Below are 21474 nucleotides of genomic sequence, written 5' to 3'. Positions count from 1 at the left end.
TCAGTGAGAAAATGAAGGAGAAGGGGTTCACGCGCTCCCCCCAGAACAATGTCGGCTAAAAGTGAAGAAACTCCGTCAGACCTACATTAAAATCAGGGACATTCTTTCAAAAAATGGCAGTACTAGCGACTTGCGTGAAGAGCCAGAACTGTCACAACATGATGTGCGCTCATCAGCACTATCCTCCGTGACTACTTTTGAACTTAACGCTTTGTGCGCGTGTCATCTCTGACCAATAGCTGAACGACCTCAGGGCGTGTGGCTTTGTTGACAGATTTTGGTCCGCTTACTAAAATGTACAGTGTGAAAGCGAACCGCACCAAAATGAAAAAAAAACAAAAACATTTGGTTCGGACCAAAGCAAGTGAACTATCGAACTATCCTGGTCTGAATACACCCTAAAAGTAACTAAGTAAATTACAGAGGGAAATGAATAAGTCTGAGTGAAAAATATTGTGGTGAGTGTGCGTGGCAGAAGAGTCTGGAGACAGAAATCTTAGTTTCTCAGTCTGTGCAACTTGCTCTCGACAGCACTGGCTTGACTGGTTTATTAGCATTGCTAACACTACTGATGAACGCTACACTGGCTGGAAGGTGACTGCACTGCTGCGCTAACAGTGCCAACTCACAGGAAAACTAGTGTTGGTTTTCAAGAATGCTGATATGAAGAGAATGTGTATGTATAAGAATAATAATATTGGCTGTCTTTTTTTCATGGCATATCAGATATACTCCATTCAGCTAGCATGATATTGAACTCGTCTTTGACTCGTTCAATATCATGCGAGCTGAATGGAATATATCTGATATACCACTCAATGCCAGCTAATATTATTTAAATATGTCACTCAGATCCACGATGCATTTCATATGAAAATATGAGATTTTCAACACAAGAAGATAAACTTCATATCTTCAAGCCAATGTGTGATTTTATTTGTATTATATAGACACATTCACAAACAAAATGTACTCAAATTTATCAAAACAATTCACTGATTTCCTCACAAGTGAGGATTTTGAAAAGTATGTCACGGTTTTAGTTCTCGATGTCCCAGATGTATTTCATACGAAAAATACAAGTGGGATATTTCCCAGTAAAACACTTGTGTCCATATAAAACAAACACACACACACACACACACACACACACACACACACACTCAGGGCCATGGGCCACCTAGCCAAGGAGCTAACAGTGCCAAGCCGAGGTGAAAATGAGGAAATGATGGCTTAGAGGGAAGAGGGTTAAGAGAAGTAGACATTATATTTTGTAACCTTGATTAATTGTGGTGTTAATTGATTGTCAGAGATGAAGGTTGACGAACTGTCTCAATATGCCTCAAGCTTTACATTTCCACGATTCAGGTAACAGCATAACTCATATGAATTGAAGTTTATTCATATATATTACAGTTGATATATGAAATCATCAATATTCTTCACAGGTGGGATAGTAATGCATCACCAACCAGCTCATGAAGTTTAAATTGCACAAAATATTTAGACATTGAGCATTATGAATTCCATCTCAAAAGTGTGTTCTGCCAGTCTATCACTGATACTTTTAATGTTTAAAAATTCATGACATTTACCAAAAACATCTAAAGTAACCATATATGCAAAACTAGATAATTTATTACATGCATGCAGAATTTAGTCTGCATGATGTAAGCATGGTTGAGAACCTAAATTTTTGATATGCAAAATGTTATAACTAATGTACTGTTCTATGGCACACAAAAGGGGTGTTAGTTCATGACACATTCGCTCATAAAGGTTAAATTGCAGAAAATGCACAAAAACTGATACTTCCGGTGTTTAAAACTCTTGACTTTTTTTGCGCGCACATGTAAAGTAAAGGCAATATGTGAAAATGAGCTATTACATGTATTTTACTATTATACATAGAAATAAAGAAAATCTGGAAGATTTATGTGCATATTTACGCAGCACAGAAATAGGGCTTCTGGTCCAATTGCGTATACAGTCACTGAGTATAATGAGATTTATATGTTTAAAGTTTCTCCTTTTTCTTGTCAATTTAATTAGGATCATGACACTGATGTTTATACTGTCTAAGGACACACACACACATGAATTTAACAGTAATATTTGTGTTTGCCAAAACCTCAGTAAGTGATCTAGGCATGTTGTGTCATGTAGCTGAAAAATGTTAAGAAATTGCATAATAATTTAGCCACTTTTATAAGCAAGGACACAGCAGAGAGTTGAACCCTACTCCAGACAAGGGTTGTCCTGTTGGTTTATGTGGTTAGAACATGTGAGAGGTGTTGTTCATGCACGGATGTCAGGAGGCATTTTGCAAGCCTCCTAAAAAGGAACTCTTTTAACTGCAGTGTTGTGTTAATTTGGTAATAGCACCAGAGGTACGAGGGCCTGTCATCGCCACTTGCAGCTATTATTATTATTATTATTATTATTATTATTATACAGATATACATAATATCTGTATAATATAGGTACCATTTTGGATGTGTGCAGTTACTGACTGCTGTAGCTCAGACTGTGAGCCTCAATCCATCCCAATACTTTATCAAGTACAGTGCGCACGATAGGAATACCACCTGATGTTCAGTATGCAGTGTTGTGGGGAAGCTGTGTCCTAATGGTTGGGGAAGCAGCTTTGGGACCAGAATGTTGCCGGATTGATTCCCTGGACCAGCAGGAATGGCTGAAGTGCCATTGAGCAAGGCACCTAACCCCCAACTGCTCCCCAGGCTGCTCTGGGTATGCTGTATGTTGTTCTGGAGAAGAGCGTCTGCTAAATGCCATTAATGTAATGTGAGTGTTTTCACTGTTGTGAGTGTATCAGGTGCAGCAGTGTTGCTGGAGATTTTAAAAACTGTATCCCATGGGCCCAAACAGGAATTCATGCACAGTAACAGGCTAATGTCACTGTGTGGTATAGTGGTTAACACTGTCGCCTCACAGCAAGAAGGTTCTGGGTTCGAGCCCAGTGGCTGGCGGGGGCCTTTCTGTGTGGAGTTTGTATGTTCTCCCCGTGTCTGCATGGGTTTCCCCCCACAATTCAAAGACCTGCGGTTAGGGTAACGTGGGGTGGCCTTGGGCTGAAGTGCCCTTGAGCAAGGGACTTAACCCCTGACTGCTCCCTAGGTGCTGTAGTGTGGCTGTCCACTGCTCTGGGTGTGTGTTCACTGCTTCAGATGGGTTAAATGCAGAGGATGAATCTCACTGTGCTTGAAGTGTGCATGTGACAAATAAAGGTTTTTTCTTCTTCTAATGTACTGAGATTAAAAAAAAAATGTCAGCAGGTCTTATGTTCCCTTTCCATTGACTTATCAAATAGGAGCGGAGGGCTGACAAATTATGAGTAGAATCTGATGGGTTATAGTCAGTGTGTGTAACAAACAAAATATCTACTGAATGTACACATATCTTCAATTCAGGTGATAAGCAGCAAACATCTGATTTGCTTAAACTTCTTGTCAAATTAACTACATTCTAAATGGTATAAGAAATTAAGACAGAAATATATGTATTATTTTGTTTTATGAAATACCCCAAATATTAAGCATCCATCCATTATCTGTAGCCGCTTATCCTGTTCTACAGGGTCGCAGGCAAGCTGGAGCCTATCCCAGCTGACTATGGGCGAGAGGCAGGGTACACCCTGGACACGTCACCAGGGCTGACACAGAGACAAACAACTATTCACACTCACATTCACACCTATGGTCAATTTAGAGCCACCAATTAGCCTAACCTGCATGTCTTTGGACTGTGGGGGGAAACTGGAGCACCCGGAGGAAACCAATGCAGACACAGGGAGAACATGCAAACTCCACACAGAAAGGCCCTCGCCGGCCACTGGGCTCAAACCCAGGACCTTCTTGATGTGACGCAACAGTGCTAAACACTACACCACCATGCTGAATATTAGGCATCCATCCATTATCTGTAGCCGCTTATCCTGTCCTACAGGGTCGCAGGCAAGCTGGAGCCTATCCCAGCTGACTACGGGCGAAAGGCAGGGTACACCCTGGACAAGTAGCCAGGTCATCACAGGGCTGACACTTTTGCCGCTTTTCCACTACCAACGCGGCTGAGCCGTGCCGTGCTGAGTCGGGCTGAGTCGAGCTGAGTGGGGCTGTTGGGGTTGCATTTCGACTACAACCGCGCTGAACCGTGCTGGCTGGAAGTGGGTGGACACATTGGGTGGAGTTAGCGAAAGTGGGTGGATGTCAGGTGATGTCGTTAGGCGGCGCAAACAGTGACATCAGTGAGCTTTTAAGCGGTAGTCTCACGACCCGGAGAGTAAACAATAAACATGGAGGACATGGAGTTGTTAGTGTTGTTGGTCTTGGTGCTGTGGCTTGTTGTCACCGACAACGCCAACAGATACTGGCAAAAGCGTATAGATGAGGCGAGGCGCATAAGGCTTCATAATTCTCGTAATTCGTGATTCTCCTTCTTCCAGGTTTACGGTGTTTACAGATCCCAGCGTGCTCGCGGGGCGTGTGTGGGCATGTGAGGACACTCCTCCTCACCAATCAGTGCACAGGGGAGTGTCTCCTCACGCCCCTAGCCTCACTCAGCTCGGTTTGGCTCGCTTCAGCCCCACTCCAAAACCGTGCGAGTTTTGGGGGCTGAGCAGGGCTGAAGCGAGCTGAGTCGTGCTGTTCTTAGATAGTCGAAACGCGAGCCGTGTCAGGCTGAAGTGAGCTGAAGTGAGCTGAAGTGAGCTGAAAAAGGGTAGTGGAAAAGGGCCAATAGACACAGACAACCATTCATGCTCACATTCAGACCTACGGTCAATTTAGAGACACCAATTAGCCTAACCTGCATATCTTTGGACTATGTGGGAAACCGGAGCACCCGGAGGAAACCCATGCAGACACGGTGAGAACATGCAAACTCCGCACACAAAGGCCCTCGCCGGCTGCTGGGCTTGAACCCGGACCTTCTTGCTGTGAGGCGACAGTGCTCACCACTACACCACCATGCTGAATATTAGGCATCCATCCATTATCTTTAGCCGCTTATCCTGTCCTACAGGGTCGCAGGCAAGTTGGATCCGATCCCAGCTGACTACGGGCGAAAGGCGGGGTACACCCTGGACAAGTAGCCAGGTCATCACAGGGCTGACACAGAGACACAGACAACCATTCACACTCACATTCACACCTACGGTCAATTTAGAGTCACCAGTTAACCTAACCTGCATGTCTTTGGACTGTGGGGGAAACCGGAGCACCCGGAGGAAACCCACGCGGACACGGTGAGAACATGCAAACTCTGCACACAAAGGCCCTCGTCAGCTGCTGGGCTCGAACCCGGACCTTCTTGCTGTGAGGCGACAGCGCTAACCACTACACCACCATGCTGAATATTAGGCATCCATCCATCCATTATCTCTAGCCGCTTATCCTGTCCTACAGGGTTGCAGGCAAGCTGGAGCCTATCCCAGCTGACTACGGGCGAAAGGCGGGGTACACCCTGGACAAGTCACCAGGTCATCACAGGGCTGACACATAGACACAGACAACCATTCACACTCACATTCAGACCTCCGGAACACCCGGAGGAAACCCACACAGACACGGTGAGAACATGCAAACTCCACACAGAAAGGCCCTCGCCGGCTGCTGGGCTCGAACCCAGGACTCTCTTGCTGTGAAGCGACAGCGCTAACCACTACACCACCTAATAGTACACCTATTAGGCATCTCATCTCATCTCATTATCTGTAGCTGCTTTATCCTTCTACAGGGTCGCAGGCAAGCTGGAGCCTATCCCAGCTGACTACGGGCGAAAGGTGGGGTACACCCTGGACAAGTCGCCAGGTCATCACAGGGCTGACACATAGACACAGACAACCATTCACACTCACATTCATACCTACGGTCAATTTAGAGTCACCAGTTAACCTAACCTGCATGTCTTTGGACTGTGGGGGAAACCGGAGCACCCGGAGGAAACCCATGCGGACACGGGGAGAACATGCAAACTCCACACAGAAAGGCCCTCGCCGGCCCCGGGGCTCGAACCCAGAACCTTCTTGCTGTGAGGCGACAGCGCTAACCACTACACCACCGTGCCGCCCCCTATTAGGCATAAATAAAATATTAGTCTGGTTCGAGGTAGAGAGCTGAATTTTCCACTGACCAGTCGAATCCATTAATAGCTATTATAATTCTATAATAAACTCCACTTTGATAATAGAGTTGTAATTTGCACCACTGTTAAAATGGCCAAAAAGATCATCCCCATCACACAGCTCTAACGCACACAGCGCACTTACTGGAGTATACAGAAAAGAAATTGTCAAATTGAAAACTCATTTATCGATAATTAATCGATATATCGGTGAGAATGAGTGCATTCTCGCTCACAGAGAGTTATTTAATCCGTTTCTCGCGCGAATTCGCTTGGAACTAAGTTCCTCGCGCCGTGATACAGTGCTTCGTAACGCGGCTGGAGCTCAAAAAGTAGTTCCGGGTTTTTGAGAGCGGAGCTCGCGCGAGTGCCCGGATGTTAGCTGTCCAGAGAAAGACACAGGAGAGGCGGAGAGGAGACAGGGACAAACCGGTAGAGGGACAGCTCGGCTCTAACCTGCGAGAACCCTACAGAGCTTAGTCACTTTTTGACGAAGAGAGAGGAAGCTTTGTTTTTCGACAAGGAAGGGGAGGGGACCGTTAACTTTGACTAACCTGGAGTGCTTTGCTCAACAGGACACCCGCCTCTGAAATCCCCGGGTAAGTGCGAGCTAGCTAACGTTAGCTACCGCGGGTTCAAGTTGAAGTGAGGCCCGTGAAATGGACGACTTTCACTTGGGGGCGTGTTGCGGCGAGGCTGTGGGGATTCACTGATTCCACAGGCCTGCTTTGCGTCATGGTGTGGATTAGGGCAGACGGAGACAACCGCATAGTTGTGCACAACTTGGGTTGGTAACTAGCTAGTTAGCAAGAAACCAGGTATCAACGAGCTGGCAGGGCGGCTCGGGAACTAGCGCGCTAACGCTAAAGTCCAGGCTAACTTTGATCTGTGAAGCGAGCTGAGCTGAGCTGTTCCCCCAAACTTATAGGGGAGCTGTCAAGCCTGACCGTGTGCCATTTTGTGAGGGGGAAAATCTGGTTGCAAGACCAAGTATTGTTCTATCCGGTTGTTCAAGCGTTGCTCGTGTTCAGGACAAGGTTAAAGGCCGTCTCAGCAACTAGTTTGGAGAATGTGAGCACCTTTCTGAGCTGCACTCTGGTCACAAAGCAGTTGCGCGACTCCGCTTGGCCGATGGCGTACTAACCTAGCCACATGGCTAACTCGCTAACCGCTTGACTTGCGAACTAATCTGAACCAAGCGTGCAGAATGTTAAATTTTTTTAAAGACCTTTTGATTTTGCAGTCTTGCTGAAATCATTGTCGTGTTCTGTCTCTGACACACACATCTGTTGAACCAGATTTGGCGCTTGAATAGTTTGAACCGGAAAAAAAAAGTCAGGAATTAAAATATCGCTGACACTGCTTGTCTTTTATCTGCTAACTTTTTTTCCCCCCATTCTCTCACTTTCCGATCAGTAGGTTTAATTCGAAACGAACGAATCTGCAGCGCGTCATGAAAAGGGCTTTATTCTGCATTTGAGTCATCTCGATCGTTTTGACTGTCTCCTGTGTGTTCATCTCTGATCTGTTGCTTACTGGATCTGTGTGGAGACACATTCTTGTGATCATCTGTTGTAAAACACCCGCCATCTGTCAGTGATGGGATGGGATTTCCCCCTGAACCTGTCTACAGAATATACTGGCACGACTGGGAAGGTGATATGGTGGAATGAAGGGAATTTAACACTTATCTTCAATATCAAAAGGCTTGACTAAATAAACTTGGTTGTTTATTGTAGCCCTGTGATAGCTCTATTTACCATGCAAAAAAAATTTGGTGATAACGTTATTTTTGGTGAATGTATGGCAATATATGTCATATTTAGCAAAATTACTCGTGTCATTTAGAAAAAGTGCTTTTTTGACCACAGGTAGCTCCAAAAGGGATGCACTTAAATCATTCTTTATACCGTAAAACAAATATTTGGTTCCATATCATTGGAAACATAGTTAAGTTTTAATGTTGAATGCCAGTAAGTTTTCAGACTATTTTGATCAAATTAGTATGTAATTGTGTCCAACAAAAGTCCTCTCCGAGACAGCTAATTTTTCAATATAAAATAACATATCTAAAATGATTATTTTCATCCTAAAATGTGGTCAAGATATTGGGACATAAATATTAGAGACAACTAACACAAAGCTTACAGCCTTATATTTAAAAGCACTATGGAAGTAGTGGATTCTGAATTGTCAAAAGAAAAAAAAGTCCTCTCCGAGAATCACTTCATTTGTTTCTCCCATCTTATAGCAGATTACACAAAACCACCATATACACGTGTCAAAAAATTATCTGAAATCTGTTCTTTAACTCGTCCTTCACTTAAAAACTGGTACAAGAACCCGTTTGAATCAACTTGAATTTTGAACCCCTGTGACACAAACTTTGTACCCTGATTTGTAAAAAACCCGTAACTAAAATTCAATGAAACCTTCAGTACAGTTCAGTTTAAAAAAAAAAAAATTTATTTCATGACCATAATCCAACTGATTCAGTGTTTGGCTCTTTTTTTTTTTTTTTTTTTAATAAATATTTACCTGTGTGTGAGGGTGCTTTCACACCAACAGCAGTTGGTGCGCACTAAACAGTCCATTCGAACCAAAAGCTCTTTTTTCGTCGGTGTGAAAGCATCAATCACACTCGGGTGCACACTAAATCAAGCGGACCGAGACCTCCAAAAAGGGGTGGTCTCAGTCCGCTTGATTCCACACCAAATGTCAACCTTTGGTGCAGTCCCTCTGGTGAGAACGCGAACCTGGACCAACTCGGGTCTTAATATGCACATTTTTTCATTGAAAAGTGGGGTGTGTCTACACTGGATATTAGGGTGCATCAGTTGCCTTCACTTTTTCATAAAATCTGATGCATTTTTGTTTGGGTGTTCCTTTTCACCAATAAAGACATCCTGTAAAATTTTTTGACCATATTCAAAAGTCTAATGGTGGCACCATGAGGTTCATTTTTTGCCAAAAAACGCTTATTTTATGTTTTCGCGTAAGGTTTGAATCACATGTTGGACTCCATTTATTGATTTCTTGTGGCCCAGAGATCATGTTAAGAACCTTTATAAGGGATTGAGAAGCATTAATGTGATTCATAATACATTTGTATTGTTTAAGAGTAGTTGAACGATGATTCAATGAACAGCTAAAACTCAAACTGTGCTTGATGATATATTTAGAATATGTACTAAAAATGTGTATCTAAGATATTTGGTATACTCTATAAAGTGCCATAATGTTTCATGAAAAGTGATTGAAATTTTGTCATAAAAGTCATAAAATAGCAGCTTTTTCCATAACTTTGAGCTCCTGGTGCCACCATTAAACTTTTGAATTTTGTCAAAATATTTCACCCAGTGTGTTTTCTTACCAAAAGGAACATAAAAACAAAAATGCATCATAATCGGAGGAACTTTTCATTTTTAGGGGGCAACTGATGCACCCTCCTGGATATAATGTAAAAGGTTGCCCACACTAAGAAAAGTAACTATTTTAATAACTATAAAGATAATGTGAGAATCTACACAGTGTGATCATTATAACGTCCTGTAAACAGTGGCATTAGGCACATGCGCGTGCTCCAGCTCTGTCAGCATTCAGTCAGTGGGAAATTCAGATTGCCCTGTATTAACCTACAGCATAACAGATTCTACAGTAAAAGCCGTCTGGCTTGTCAGGCTAACAGACTATAGCCTACCTTGTGGGTCTTTGGAAAGGTGCTTGTCTCCTCATCAGCAGGACAGCATTGGTGAAAATAGCGCATCTCCTCTGCCTGAAATGACGCGCTATACGCCTTCGGCGAATCCAGTATATCCGAAGATTGTTCTCCAGCTGCAGCCGCAACTCATTCCGGAACTGGATGTTTTGCCAGAAATGGGTAATGTTGATGATATAAAAAGCAAGGACCAGCGCAAGAAAGAGTGTGTGAACGTGTCGCTCCATTGTGAAAGTCCAAATTGGTGCTTATTTCCACTGGAAGATGACGAAACGTCATTCAGACCAATTTGGTTCGTTTGCATGTGTGAACACTGACCACGCGCAGTCTGTATGCTACAGTGTAACAATTGTACTGCCTGGTGCGGACCAAATAATTGAACTAGCGGTGTGAAAGCGCCCTGAGTTAGTCCAGAACTTTCCATCAGCATAGCACATCGTGTCCAAGTTGACATTTATCATAAGACAATTCAATTGATCAAACAGCCTAATAACTATAATAAACTGGTTGGTTGTGATTTCCACCAAAAAAAAAAAAATCTCATCCATGGACCGTGCTTTGCGAACGGCTCGTGTCGTGGACTTTCTGAATTCCTTTTTAATGGTCCATTTTTAACCAGAAACTATTCACCGTGTTAAATATTTCAGTTAGGGTCTATGTGCTAAATTGCGAGTGATGCGTGTTTAAAAGTAGCTATGGTTATTTGTACTGATCTAGACAGTTTTTATTGTAGTTAACAGTGATGTATGGATGTCAGTCTATGCTCCACAAATTACCCAAGATTAATTAAAATAACATGACTAAATGCCCCATTTGATGGTTTCATGATTGACGATTGCATTTGAATTACTGCACTTGCAGTCTTGTATGATAATCTAAGATGAGAGCTGGTCCCTCAACATAATAGCGAAGGTGTGTGTGTGAGAGAGGGGTGTTCACGTCCTCTCCGCTTATACCTGGCATTTAACGTGAATCCTGGGTGGGTGGGCCATAGGTGGACAGTTGAGACACACAGCTGTTTACACCTGGTGTTATGAATGCGTCTCCGGTGACCGCTTGTAATGGTGGAGAAGGATGCACGTTTATTACGTCAGTCTGCCTTTTATTTTCAGGCACCAATTTCACACGTCATATGAAATGCCTTTGCATGGTGTTTCAAATTTTTTAATTGCGTGGTCACCTGCTGTACTTATTTTCAGCCACAAATATCTTTTATACCTGTACAAACTGTTTAAAACATTTTAAATGCATGATCTGCTAACGAAACTTCAAAGTAAGAGATAATGAAAGGTAGCTGCTTTTGTCTCTGCTGTTAGCGCTGTTTTTATCCATTAACCTAGTGGCAGAGCTCTGTACCATTCAGAGGGATTTCCACACAGTCTCGCAAAGATTACAGATTTGGTTGATTCCCTATGCAATGTGAGCAAATCGAGATGTATTTGACCCTGTTCACATCTGTACTTAACACTGACCACTAGTGATCACATCACCTAGGATGTGTTGTGTGAATGGTGGCCAAGTTACTCAAGTAGGTTGCTCATTTTGGCGTTGGTATTGAAGAGTACCAAAAAAAAAAAGTCCTGATGCATCCTTAACTGAAATATGTGCCAGTGACTGAAGTGAATATTTATACTGTTCCTTTTCTATTGAGGAATAAAGGCTTATTTTTGACATGGAAAGGTGTTTGAGTTAAATGAGACCGATAGCATGAAGGAATGCTCTTTGAGCATCTTCCAGTCCTGTCTCCTTTAAAGCTATACTGTTAAATGGTTCAGAATGGGAACTGTAAAGCATAAGGTAATCATTACATGTCAGCATGTGAGACAGGCTTTGTTGCAGCATTTTGTACAGGCTGATTTCCCTTGTGCCCAAAGGGTTCACAGTGGGTATCCTGCCTCTTCGCCTAAACATACCAGGAAACCGCTGGCATTTTGCATTCCTCCTACTCCATCTTCACTAAACGATGCCATAGGCTAAACACCAGATGGGATGGTTTCATATAGCTAGATTGTCTCCTGCCTCTTCCTTTGATGCTTCGTCATTGTGTTTTTGGCGAGCTGTGCATATTGTGCTTAATGAGGTTTTTCAGATGTTATACACAGTGTGCAGCGTTATTGTTATCGAGGGTTTCAGTATACACCCCCCCAACCCTTTTATGATTTCTTTGAATAAGTTGAATATTGAGATTTTTCTACACTTAGAATGTTAAGCATTGTACTCAATTGTGAGCTCCGATCCCTCAAACAGCACTGAATCAAGAACCATTGTTCATCTTATAGCTGATATAACCACATGGGCTCAGGATTATTTTGACAAACCTGTCAAGCACTGCGATGGAGTGCTTGACAGCTTGATTTCCTGGTCCGGGGAATAGAATCGGTGACCTTTTTGGTCCCAAAGCTGCTTCTCTAACCATGAGGCCCTGGCTTCCCCCATATGGAACATGTATGGAATTATGTGCTCAACAAAAAAAGTATTAACAAGGTTTCATATGTTAGATTCTTCAAAGTAGCCACCGTTTACCTTGACGACACTTTGTACACTATTGGCATTATCTTAACCAGCTTCATGAGGTCGTCACCTGGAATGCTTTTCAATTAATGGGTGTGCCTCGTCAAAAGTTAATTAGTGCAATTTCTTGCTTTGTAATGTTTGAGATCAAAGATGAAATAGTAAATAATAAAAATGCAGTAAATAGGCCTGTTCAACAACTGTAGTAATCCATATTTTATGCCAAGAACCACTTGACGAAGTAAAGAGAAACAACATCCATCATTACTTTAAGACATGAGTCTTTAATAAAAAAAAAAAACAACAAAAGTGTTTTCCCTTTATTAGGTGTGTCCAAACTTTTGGGGATATATTAACACCCCCCCCCAACACACACACAAGTTATTCCATGAAATTGAGTCGTACATGAGCTGATGGCGCAGAGTTGGCTTTAAGCCATGCACGATGAGATTGAGTGGAATAACTGTTTTATTATATCCACATTCACTGGATTTTGAGAAACGGAGCATTTTTATTTTTTGCAAATTAAATTAAAAACTTGATACAAAACATCCGACACATTTATGCTTAGAATGTAAATAAACCGGTGAAATGACTTTAGCAATTTGTGAAGAATGCTACAATAATTCTTGAAAAATAAAAAGATGTTCTTACCATTTAAAATTTTTTTATTCCATATTTTTTTGCTTTTTTGGGGTGGTGGTGGTTGTTCTTTAGGGTATTTTGGCGGTTGGTGAACCAACTTAAAAGTGCATTATTGCCGCTGACTGGGCTGGAGTGTGGAACAGGAGATGTTTTTCCTATGTTCTTTTAGCTATTTGTTTCTTTTAAATACTTGGGTCTTGTTTTTGAGTAGAGTTTTTATTTGGTTCTTGGTTGGTTCAGCAACATGCTCCTCCATTTTGTTTTTCTATACACCGTGGGGCGGCACAGTGGTGTAGTGGTTAGCACGGTCGCCTCACAGCAAGAAGGTCGAACCCAGCGCCCGGTGAGGGCCTTTCTGTGTGGAGTTTGCATGTTCTCCCCGTGTCTGCGTGGGTTTTCTCCAGGTGCTCCGGTTTCCTCCACAATCCAAAGACATGCAGTTAGGTTGACGTGGGACGGCCTTGGGCTGAGGTGCCCTTGAGCAAGGTACCCGACCCCTGACTGCTCCCTGGGCGCTCTGGTGTGGCTGCCCACTGCTCTGAGTGTGTGCGTGTGTTCACTGCTTCAGATGGGTTAAATGCAGAGGATGAATTTCATTGTGCTTCAAGTGTGCATGTGACAAATAGGGATGTTAACCGATGACCGTGTGACCGGTGGTTGACCGAATCAACGTCAACCGGTTAATTTTTTTTTTTTTTGTCGTCGGTGGAAAAAAAAAATCAATCTTTTTGAAGCTGCCGATTTTGGAGCGGAGAACCTGGAATTCTGTGTTGTAAACGCTTGGGGCGTGCCATGCGGTGTAAGGACGACAGCTGACAAGTCAGAAACACCCATTCAGTCATGTCCTGCCCTCCCGCCCCAGTTAAAGACAGCTGACAAATCAGAAACACCCATTCAGTCATGTCCCGCCCTCCCGCTGCCACTCGGCGAGAGAAAAGTGTAGGCACAGGCTTTTTAGCTTACAAATTACTATTCTGTTTTTTTTTTTAATTATTATTAGAAGGCACATGGAGTTTAGTCCTGCCTTGGCCAGTGCATTCTGAAAGTATGTTTCGGTCTGTAGCCAACAATGCATGTTATTGCAGATCATATCTCTCCACACAAACTAAAGGCGCAGATGCCGACTTTTTCACGGACTGTAACGGCATTTGCTTATGCAGTAATTTTAATACAGAATTTACTCTGATGAAGTTATTCAGACACTCCAACGCCCCCCCTAAAAAAAAAAATCGGATCTGCACGAGCCGTGAAAAAGGCGCATCCGCCGTTTGCATCTCTGTTTAAACTCCTAGGTTAACCGACTTTAACCGGCTAATGATGCTCAGTGGTCGGTCAAGATTTTTTTTTTTTTTTTTTTTTAGTTTTCGCCATCCCTAGTGACAAAGGTTTCTTCTTCTACTCATGGTATATGAGCTGATGTCCTAGTAGTAAAGAAAAAAGGGTCGTGTCACCAGTCATAATGGCTGGGGCTTCGGGAGCTGCCTTAGACCCCTGAAAGCTCACGGATTCTGCATGCTCAGCGATGCATTCTAGAATGTTTACTGGCACTTGCAGACCTCCCTGAAAGTCACTCTTTTTTTTTTTTTTTTTTCTTTTGCCAAAAGTTGCTGTGATTGTTTTTGATTGAAGACTTATTATAATTAATATTCAACTGTAATAGTGACATTTATGGAATGAGAATAAAACAACCAGTTGATGTTCAAGTGTCAGCTTTTTCAGCTTCAGCCATTTAATTACAATACATGACCATCTAGAGCCAACTCGTATCTTTCCTTCCCCTACTGACTGTTACTCTGACGGTTTCAATGCACTGTGTTGCATCGTTAAAAAAAAATTGCTGGGGACTGGCATGTATTACATGCATGGCGCATAAGCGCCTCTTAACATGGATGGCACTTTACCATGAACACCGCATAAAGCAGGAGGTAAACTGGACTAGCATGATCAGTGACGATCTCCACACAGAACTGCTCGGGCAGCTGTGCACTGGGCGTTTACATGGATGAGGAGTGGAGTATGTCCGAATGTAGAACATTTGCATGGTAGTGTGCTGTCGCTGCCGTGTGGGGATGATGAGCGCAAATTAAACAAAAGACCACATTTTCGAGATTGACAAGTCTTTTTATTAGTGTAGCGGCAACTTTTACAGGCATGCCGTCAATATTGTGGGCGTAGCGGTAAGCAAACACTGCGTATCTGTTCGACACACTGAAAAGGCCTAGTTAGAACCCTGATGTATATATCAATTCCATTTTTATTTATTTATTTATTTTTGCTCCTTAATGGAAGGTTTGATCATTTTTGGCTTGAAGTCATGATTTCCCGCTACATTTTCCTCCTGGATGTTTGTGAATGTTCTGGATTTTGAATGACTGTTTTAATGGCAGGTCTATATATTGGTCGTTTATGATGTTCTGGTGATAGCAACTTGAGCCACTTGTGGGGGCAAAAATCAGTTTTGATGAACGCTCACAATACATAATGCACTGTTGGTGAGTTTGGACACTCGCTCTGTCCATTCATTTAGTTGTATGTTTTGTAATTTGGAGTTTTATGTCCAGTACAAAGTATTTGTAGCACAGGACGAACCTGTTCATTTCTTTTTGCTGCAAGTTGGTTTTTGGCTAATTTTAAAATCCCTTCCGGCATTGTTTCTCTCCTCTCCCTTTTGTAGACTCCTCATGCAGGAGGTCATGTGGTCATCAGTCACAGCATATCAGAGGGAGTAGTGGTGTTGTAGAGAGTGCAAAGGCTGCAGAATCGATGATGGAATATTTTTGGCATGATAAGAAATTTCTCAAGAAATAATGTTGTGCCAAGCAAAGTGCTTACCTGGGTACTGTAAGTATAGTTAGTGCTGCATCTGATTTCCAACCCTTCAGTCTCGGATATATATATATATATATATATATATATATATATATATATATATATATATATATATAAATATATAAATTTTCCCTGATATATTTAAAAAATATATGCTTAGCCCATCCTGACTTCAGTTTTTGCTTTTCCTGCCCACTGAGTACCCCACACAGTATGATTGACAGGCGTACAGTGATACATCCCTGTGCTGCTGGTTAACACACAGGGATGGGGGTGGAAATCAATTTGGTTACAAAACGTTGATCCTGAGCATGGCAATTTAAAATAAAGCTTGATAGAAAATCCATTTTTAAAAAATTAAATACAGTTTTGAAAGGTTTACGAACGTAATTTCACCAGTCGGCTAACAGCACCTAAATTCTTTCAGCAAAATCTGACTGAGCATACAGCATACCTAATATATGGCACATGGGTAATAACAGCTTAAATATGAGATGTGAGCAAGGTGGGGTGTGGGGGCTCTTTTAAAATTTTTTTATTTATTTATTTTGTGTGTGCATGTGGAAAAATTAACAGATCAGATCATAATCTAGCTGCAAGAGACACTTTGCACATATTGTGGAGATAGTAAACTGGTTTCTGCTGCTTTCCACAGTTATTAGAGCCTTAGACGGTCAGAGACATTACATTTTTCACCAGAGTAGGGTTCTTCAGATCTCCCCGTCTCGCGACAAATCATGGTGTACGATCAGACAGTTACCTTGCAGTTACTTTTACAAAATGCGGATTAAATGTATCCCGAGTATGCCTCTTTTCTCTGCAGCCTGATAAAATATATTTAATCTTATGACGGTGATTTAAAAACTGAGGATGTAGTGGTGTAATCAAAAATATGATCATATTCAATACAATGTTTCCTTTTTTTAACAGATAAGCCATTCTTTTTAATTTCTACTACCACCATGTGTGCGCGTTTGAATGATTTTAATACCATAACAGTCGTTTTCACACAAGTTTATCATATTGTGAAAACGTCAGCCTATACACCCCATTTCGGATCATTTGAGTTATTAGGAAGGTAAAAAGCAGTTATGTTAAACAAAATGCACAGTTCAGCAAAGATTTCTGCACATGGCTGAGTGGGGACGTTTGCTCCACGTTCTTCATTAAGTTGCAGCGTCCCTGGATTGGGACGGGGGCGACTGGAGTATCTCGCTCTTCATTAGTAATGCTGTGCATCACTGGAATGCAGATAAGCTGAGAACTGATTCCTTTCTTGTAAATGGCTTCCTAGTTCCAGTTTGAATCATGCTTGCAGTCATACTGTGGGCCCTCTGTGTGTCTTCAAGCTTCTATGTTGAAGATCGCAGGCAAGAATCACACTGATGTGGACTTCATTTAATCCGAGTATTTACTGTAACTCTCTGCAGCTGCAGTAACTGTTGGAGGCAGAGCAGTCTTATTTATTTATTTTTGCATTTCATTTTGGAACTAGTCATAAATTACCTTTTCATTCATTTATTTATTTATATATATATTTTTTTTGGGGGGGGTAATGATTAAAAATATATTTTTCCCAGGGTGATGTAAGTGAAACCAACCCAGCAAGGTTTCTCCAGGCAAATTCCCCCAAGCCACAGGCTGCTTTTATTATTAATGATATTCAGAAGCCAAATTTTTAGTTTAGCTCAGCTGGGTGCTTTAATCTATTTTTGCTGTAAATTAATGAATTTTTAAAGAGCCCCTCACTAGATATGGATGAATGTTGGAATGCAGCATTGGTTTAGAGAATTTCACCATTCTCCCCTCGGGAAGGGAGTACACATCCACTGAAGCACTATGCTTTCATTTTTTATTAATGCTGAAATACATTGCCATAGCTCCATCAGTCTTTCACTATACTATAAACTTTGTCCAATTTTGGACTGCCAGAGCTTCTCAGACTTTATCATGACCTGGTGTTAATATTGAACTTTTTCTGCTTTTCCACTTTTTTTTTCTCATCGTACAGCTTCACCAATCCATTTTAAAATGGTTGATGCTGCCTATGTAAGTCATTTATCAAATGATTATACAGTTAGACTTAAAAGTTCAATACTGTCTGCGGCGACTCATGTGGCTGCTGGCCTTCAACAAAAATACCAAGGAATACATCAAAACCTATGCTGATGATTCTTGTGAATTTCACAGCTGGTGTCTAGTACCAATCAAAAGTTTTGGACACCTTTTAATTCAGTGTTTTTATTTTTATGAATTAAGATTCTTCATGGGGCGGCATGGTGGTGTAGTGGTTAGCGCTGTCGCCTCACAGCAAGAAGGTCCTGGGTTTGAGCCCCGTGGCCGGCGAGAGCCTTTCTGTGTGGAGTTTGCATGTTCTCCCCGTGTCCGCGTGGGTTTCCTCCGGGTGCTCCGGTTTCCCTCACAGTCCAAAGACATGCAGGTTAGGTTAACTGGTGACTCTAAATTGACCGTAGGTGTGAATGTGAGTGTGAATGGTTGTCTGTGTCTATGTGTCAGCCCTGTGATGACCTGGCGACTTGTCCAGGGTGTACCCCGCCTTTTGCCCGTAGTCAGCTGGGATAGGCTCCAGCTTGCCTGCGACCCTGTAGAAGGATAAAGCGGCTAGAGATAATGAGATGAGATGAAGATTCTTCATGTCTGAAAGGAGATGCGCAGAACCGTGGCCTCACTTTTGTTTATAAATGCCTTGAGACCTCAAGAATGGCACAGGAATAGTTTTAAGCGTGAACAATAAATCTAATATAGTAATTTTTACGATTAAAGTGATTGATATAGGTAGCGGTCTGAGTGAATGACCTTGACGTCCGTAATGTCTCAGCAGCAAGTCTGTCGGTCTCATAGCCATTTCCTCTATACTAAAATACAGAGCTGACTGTAACTCCGATCCTTGGTTTTGAGCTAATTTATCACCATGCCACATAGATGTGTTGCTGGCGGGTGCAGCAACATGACAGAAGGTGGATTTATGTTGCATTCATGGCCCAAGAATGATCGAACTGCAAAGATTTGGAAGCGTTTTGTGAGAAGTTCACAGGCACGTTGGGCGGCGTCGAAGTGGTCTCTTCTCTGCACATTTTACTGAAGACTCGTACGAAACCTCTGATCTGTTGAGGAGCATTAGCTATAAGCCTGTATTGAAAGAGGGTGTAGTACCAACAATTAAATAAAACTACAAGAAAAGGAAAGTATTTATTTTTTATTTATTAAAAAGGAAAGTAAGTTCAGTTCCACCAGTTCTCCCGGAGTGTGAACCGAGGGTTGTTGGTAAAACCTGGGACAGAACGGGATGTGACACATCACTCAGGCAGTGACCTCCCTGCGGTTGTTGCTAAAACCGGTGAAGTCCCATCCCGGGTTTTAGTAATTGCCTGAGCCGAGCAGTAATGGCGGAGTACTCGGGTGTGGAGAATGAGTGGAGCAGCTGTCTGATTTTTCTGCTGGATATGCTTGCCTCAGCAGCAGTATCTCGCCCTTGCATGGAAGAAGCGAATGAATGGAGACCTGAACGAACAACTGAAAGTTGGATTGTTTTGAAACAACTGGCCACCGGATCGGCCTTCAAGAAGCGAGAACGCAGATGGGTAAGCTCCGACTCTCATTTGGATACAAAACAACAAAAACATTGTTTACCTGCATTTAGATTAATACATGTAACTTGTATTGTGTTTCAGTTACCGATATAAGATTATTTAATTAGCCTTTTACACTATCAGTGAAAATGCATGCATGTACATGTATGTTGCATAAGTTATAACACCTATCCTGTTTTAACGAGAGTCAACCCACAGTCAGTGAAGTCAAATCAGTCTTCATTGAGCCAGTCTGTAAACGGTATTTCTTACTTTCACCATAAATTTTTATTTATATGACTTGGTCAGTAGCTGTCAAAGGCCTCGGCCTTAAAACCGATTAACGCTGTGACGTCATGCACTCGGGGCTGGCTGGCTCAGTGGGGCAGCTCGAATGCCAGCTTTGCGGTTGATTTTAACTCTCATATTTTAAATTCCCATTTATGCAGCATACAAGAGTCAAGGATGGAGATACCATCCACTCAGAAATGTATTTAAAAATAAAGGTTCTGCGTATCTCCTTTCAGCTAATGATGGATGTGGTTTCTCTTTATTCACTTGAGCGGTTCTTGGCATAATATGGATGAGACCAGCTGTGGAATAGGGCTATTTACTGTTGTTTGTTTTTTTTTAATTACTTACGATTTACTGTTTGGTCTCAAATGCATGAAGGAGGTAAGAAATTCCACTAATTAACTTTTGACAAAGCACACCTGTTAATTGAAAAGCATTCCAGTTGACAGGTCAAGTCGATGTATTTGTTTAGCGCTTTGAACATTGTTGTAAAGCAGCTTTACAGAAAAATAGAGATTTTAAATATATGAATTAATACATTTATCCCTGATGTGATGGTGGCAAGGAAAAGCTCCCTGAGATGATCTGAGGAAGAAACATTGAGAGGAACCAGACTCCAAAGGGAACTCCCCCTCATTTGGGTGATAACAGGTAGCGTGATTTTTTTTATAAATAACTCGCTTCTATAAGCGTGTCCTGTGTGGTCAAAAAGTGCAACTGTGTAACCAGGAAAGTCATTATAGGTTTAACATGGTCTATTTTGTTGAAGTTATCAACTTTTCCTTGATGGAGACTGTTCATGACAACTGCAGTCCTAAAGGTATCCTGGCAGTTGTAGCAAAACTATAAGTATTCAGAGCCATCTTCTAAGTGTGCCTTTAGACCGTCTATATGGGGGGCCATCTTCCACAAGAGTGAAGTGATGAGAACCTCACTCAAAAAGTAGGACATTAGGATGGATCAGGCAAGTCTGGAAACCAGGAGAGGCCAACCTCACTCGTATCTCAGGAGGGAGTGTGAGTGTGGTATGTCTGTCACCTAATGGTTAAGAACAGTGAACATTGTACATCCAGTGCAAGCAGGGACTCTGGCAAGACTAATTATCACAGCATGACTAAAAGGGAGAGTCAGAAGGCAACACAGACATAAGGGTCATAATGGGACATAAAGCAGCCAGCCACTCCTCCATCAAAAAACCCGAGTGAATGTGTGCGAGTTGGAGGCGACAGCATCCATACATCCCAGTTTACCAAAACACACTCTGCCCGAGAACCCTCTAGATCTTTACCTAATAAAAAGCTATTAACAAAAGGCTTGACTAAACACGTTTTCAGCCTAGACTTCAACACGGAGACTTTCTGTGTCTCAAACACTACTTGGAAGGTTCTTCTATAACCGTGGGGCTTTGGAAGAGAAGGCTCTGCCCCTTGCTGTTGCCTTCACTATTTGAGGTCCCAAAAAATAGCCTACATCTTTTAAGTAGGTGTGGCAGGTTGTAAAAGACCACAAGTTTGCTTGGGTACTGTGGTGCAAGACCATTCAGTACTTAATATGTCATTAGTAGTGGTGCAAGTTTGTTTTATTTATAAGTTTTATTTTTAATGCAGTATGGGTTTGTTTGTTTGGCCTTTCCTCATGAGCGAGGATTTTTCAGAGATGTCTGTCAGGCTCTCATGTGAGGCAACTTCAAGTTTGGAATGGAATTTCCTTGGGCAGTCTGGGCAATAAATCATTGGTTGTATCTGA

The 21474-nt window shown here is 42.2% G+C and overlaps 1 protein-coding gene across 2 annotated transcripts in view; it reads left to right on the top strand.

Moving 5' to 3' along the window:
- Positions 1–6502: 6502 nt before the first annotated feature.
- foxj3 (forkhead box J3) overlaps positions 6503–21474 on the top strand; it is a 225488-nt gene continuing 210516 nt past the window's right edge. The window contains exons 1-2 of one of the 2 annotated variants that reach the window (XM_060910582.1): positions 6503–6740; positions 19325–19446. In XM_060910582.1, the coding sequence (XP_060766565.1) occupies positions 19443–19446 (4 nt within the window). In that variant the 5' untranslated portion in view covers positions 6503–6740; positions 19325–19442. The remainder of the gene's footprint in view (positions 6741–19324; positions 19447–21474) is intronic. The other variant, XM_060910583.1, reaches the window with a different exon arrangement.

Source organism: Neoarius graeffei, chromosome 26 (genome assembly GCF_027579695.1).
Source record: "Neoarius graeffei isolate fNeoGra1 chromosome 26, fNeoGra1.pri, whole genome shotgun sequence".
Taxonomy (NCBI): Eukaryota; Metazoa; Chordata; class Actinopteri; order Siluriformes; family Ariidae; genus Neoarius; species Neoarius graeffei.
This window is presented reverse-complemented; position numbering and strand designations above follow the sequence as displayed.